A 4,220-nucleotide genomic window follows, 5' to 3' on the forward strand; every position below is an offset into this window, starting at 1 on the left:
AGAAAGAAAATGCTGAGGAGATCCAATTGGGTAATCCTTTGGTCAGGGACAGGTCCAAGCGCGTGGAGTTGACCTGAAGTCTCAATTCCCGAAGGATCTGTTCAAATTCAGCCATCCAATTCTGTAACATATACTGAAAAAGACTTTTTGACAAATTAGCTGCCCTAGTAAATTTAACATACTGAATGGAAATAACACACAATCCCGGAAACTTTTGTTCACATCCCAGCTGAGTTATTTGTCATAATACATCTAGTTGTATCTGGACAAGATCTATGAGTTGATTAACCAGCATGAGACCTCTCTGTATCTTGACATTAGCTGAGGCCTGTTTATCTATGACTGTAGTCACTGAGGCTGACAAAGTGTTAATGGTGTCAGTCGTCTGGACCTGTCCAGACAGAGCCAAGACTGTCTGAATCAAGGCTAAACCCAGTTCCTAGTTAGTGTAAAAAGGCAGGAGAATACTTGAGCATTATACATCACCGTCATTGGGAGTGGAAATGTCGACATTATCCCCCAACGCTGCTCTCTTTTTATTATTGACGCCCTGGACATCACCAAGACGAGGGACATCAGTATTCCCTTGGACACAAAGGTATAGAAAAGAAACAATCTTTAATATCTATAATAATTAAATTCCAGCCACGTGGTAAGGCGGAAAGTACAGGGAGACCCCTCTGTACTGGGCCAAATAAGTTCATTTGCTCATTAATGGCTCTGAGGTCATGGAGCAGTCTCCACTTTCCTGACTTTTTCTTAATTACAAAAATTGGAGTATTCCAAGGTGAGGTAGAGGGTTCAATATGGCCTAATTTTAATTGTTCCTCTACCAGTTGAATCACAGCTTCTAGTTTTTCAGAGGATAGGTGCCATTGAGGAACCCACACTGGGTCCCCTGTTTTCCATGGTATGGGTCGTGCTGCCCCAATGGCCGCTAAGGAAAACCCAGACCCTGTCTGTCTTGGTTTCCATTAGGTGAGATGGGCTCTATCCTTCCCTGTTCTTGATGTCCTAACCCTTTTCCTTCTTTATAACCCATCTTTGCCATGATATTTTTTGCTTTAGTTGAATACCCTCCCGATGGGGCGTTTTCATTGGACAAAATAAGGCCCAAATGCTGCATAATATCCCTTCCCCAGAGGTTAACCGGGAGTGGGAGCACATAAGGTATGAATTTCCCTTGCTGTCCTTCAGAGGATTCCCACGTCAAGGCAATGGAGCTTATAGTGGGACATGATTGATATCCTAGGCCCTGTAATGAATGAGATGACTCTGTGGTGGGCCATGCTTTGGGCCACCAATGTGTAGAAATTATACTTTTATCTGCTCCGGTATCAAGGATGCCTTCAAACTCTTTTCCGTTGATCTTAAGGCGGAGCTTAGGTCTATCATTTAAAGATACAACCAAATAGGCAGAATCATTTCCTGAGGAGCCCATTTTCTTTATCTCAGGTCCTGCAGATTTCTCCCTGGTATTATCAGGGAGGAGCAGCAGCTGAGCTATCCTATCTCCTTTACTAATAGAAAAAACGCCCTTAGGGCTTGAGCACAGGACCTGTATTTCAGGGGAATGTTGACAATCCATAACTCCAGGGTGGACTACTAAGCCCTGCAAGGTGAGTGAACCCCGGCCGAGAATAAGGCCCATGGTTCCCGGGGGCAAGGATGGTATAGGCTCCACTGGCACCGGCTGAATACTCATTTGAGGCATTAGTAGGAAGTCGGAGGCGGCACGCAGGTCCACCCTTGTGGGTCTTCCTGGGTCGCCTCTCTGACTGCTTCCTGGGTCCTGACAAACCGGTTCCCATATCTTTGAGGGCCCTGGGACCGAGGGCCCGATGACCCGTTTTTTGGCACATAAGCTGATTGACTATCAGGTGGGGGAAGGACTCTGCCCTTTATATCCCTCACAGAGCGACACTGGTCAGCTCTATGATAACCCTTGCCACACTTAGAGCAAAGAGTGAGAGTCCCTCCCTGTTTATCTGGAGCTCTGCAATCTTTCTTAAAATGCCCAGGCTTTCCGCAATTAAAACATGTCCTCTGATCATTTCTGCTCATGGAGCGGTTCTGAGATTGGAGGATGGCGGCCGCTAAGCCTGCATTGGTGAGAGGTCCCCCAAGCTCTCGACAGACCCTGAGCCAGTCTTGTAAGCCTTTGTTCTTTCTTGGGGCTATGGCCGCTCGGCACTCCTTTGTGGCTTGCTCATAGATTAGCTGTTCTATCAGAGGCGCAGCTTGCTCTGACTCTCCAAAAATACGCTCTGCTGCCTCTGTCATTCTGGCCACAAAATCTGAGAAGGATTCCTGAGGTCCCTGGATTATCTTTGTTAACTGACCAGTGGTTTCACCTGCTCGAGAGAGCGCCTTCCAGGCCCTAATAGCCGTGGAAGAAATCTGGGCATAAGCTCCCCAATGGTAGTTTGTCTGATCAGCAGAATAAGCTCCCTGACCCGTTAACAAGTCAAAAGTCCAATCTCTCTGCTCTGGAGTCAAAGCAGCTGCGTTTGCTCGGGCCTGCGCTTGTGCAGCTTCGTGCCAAAGCGCTCTCCATTCCATATATTTGCCCATACTAGGGAGAGCGGCTTTTACAACCGTTTGCCAGTCAGCAGGAGTTAGTGCCATGCCGGCAAGCCTGTCTAACTGCACCAAGGTAAAATTAGCATTGGTTCCATATTTACGGACCGACTCGGCAATTTCTTTAATTTGTAAGTATTCTACCGGAGCGTGGACACGCCCACCCTCGGCTCCTTCAAAGACCGGAAATGCCTGTTGTATTTTCCTTTGTTCCTCTCTGGGAATGAATGAGTCTGCGCACTGCCTCTCTGCGCATTGCCTCTCTGCGCACTGCCTCTCTGCGCATCTCTCTGCGCATTGCCTCTCTGCGCATCTCTCTGCGCATTGCTGACGCACTACGCAGGGCGGGGGCTCCGCATAGGGCGGACCTTGAAGCCGACTGCCCTGAGGCCAATCAGCAAACTGGCCTTCGCCAGCCGCTTTTGGCTTCCTTAACTGATTAGCTAGCACTTTACCTGGCTGGTACCCTTTTTTCTCATAATGAGCTGCTTCTTCCTCCCAGTCTGTTTCTTCAGAGGAGAATTCTTCATCTGCTTCAGAGCTACTAAGAGCTGGCTCCCCGAGCCCATCCAGCGATGAGCACAGGCTCCTTTTCCTAGAGACCTCCGCTAATTGATCTTTCTTCTTTTCCCTTTTTCCTCTTTTTCTTCTAATCTCTCTCCAGGTATTCCTACCTAACCTTAACTTTTCCTCGGGTTCAAGACCCTTGGAAAGGCCTGTATACTTATTTTGTGTACCATATTTCCTCTTTGTTCCTACTCTCTCTCCCCGCTTTACTTCTGATAGCTTGTCCTGAATTTCATCTAGAATCCGCCCTGCCTTAACCACTTGATAACATGTGAAAAGGAACAAAAGGGCTTCTAACATTAGAAAAAATTCAAGGCCAAACATATTCCACTTTACTTCTGATAGACTGTCTTGAATTTCCTTAGAAAGTTCAAGATCAGACTTACCTCGTAAAGCTGTACTCACTGGTACTCTCGTTCCCCAGCTGAAAAGTTCTGAATTCATACAGTTGAATCCTTCTTAACAGTCTGCTTTACGGGAACCTTTATTACCGCGACCCGCAGTTCTGGTTCTGGAATGAGGGATCTTCCTTGCGCCAGTCCCGAGTTTTTTCTCGTCCCGGAATTCGGCACCAATTGTTATTAGACGCGTTCTCACGACCGGCCAGGAAAGACGCAACAAACCAGAATCTTCTGCGGCAAAGCTTTATTGCTTACATCTTCAGGAGCCGGAGTGCAAGAAGCAAGAGAGAGAGAAAACGAAACCCCGTCCCTATTAAGGAGAATTTTCCTTCGCCTAGGACGTGTCACTCCCTGATTGGCTGCAGCCCATCGGCCGAGTTGACGTCACGAGGAAGGCAGAGCACATGGAGTGAAGAACCACCCTCGGCACATGCGCAGATTATTTGTTTACCACTTAGAACACAGCTGTCAGCACCATCTTGTAACGGCGAATGTGGGCGCGGCTCCCAACAGATTTTGTGTCAGTTTGACACAAGCTGGAATTATCACAGAGAAAGGAGCTTCGGGTGAGGAAATGCCTCCATAAGATCCAGCTGTAAGGCATTTTCTCAATTAGTGATCAATGGGGGAGGGCCCATTGTTGGTTCTGCCATCCCTGGGCTGGTAGTCTTT

At 47.7% G+C, this 4,220-nt stretch overlaps 1 protein-coding gene across 1 annotated transcript; it reads right to left on the reverse strand.

Moving 5' to 3' along the window:
* Window positions 1–1,713: 1,713 nt before the first annotated feature.
* Window positions 1,714–3,591, reverse strand: Gm52433 (predicted gene, 52433). Its single transcript, XM_030251542.1, has one exon. The coding sequence runs from the start codon at window positions 3,589–3,591 to the stop codon at window positions 1,714–1,716; it is 1,878 nt and encodes a 625-aa protein (XP_030107402.1).
* Between the last annotated feature and the right edge of the window lie 629 nt (window positions 3,592–4,220).

Source organism: Mus musculus, chromosome X, assembly GCF_000001635.26.
Source record: "Mus musculus strain C57BL/6J chromosome X, GRCm38.p6 C57BL/6J".
NCBI classification, from domain to species: Eukaryota; Metazoa; Chordata; class Mammalia; order Rodentia; family Muridae; genus Mus; species Mus musculus.

What these genes read in the sequence shown, in the direction of transcription:
- Gm52433 (XM_030251542.1), bottom strand. Translation starts at nt 3,591, where the DNA reads ATGAATTCAGAACTTTTCAGCTGGGGAACGAGAGTACCAGTGAGTACA.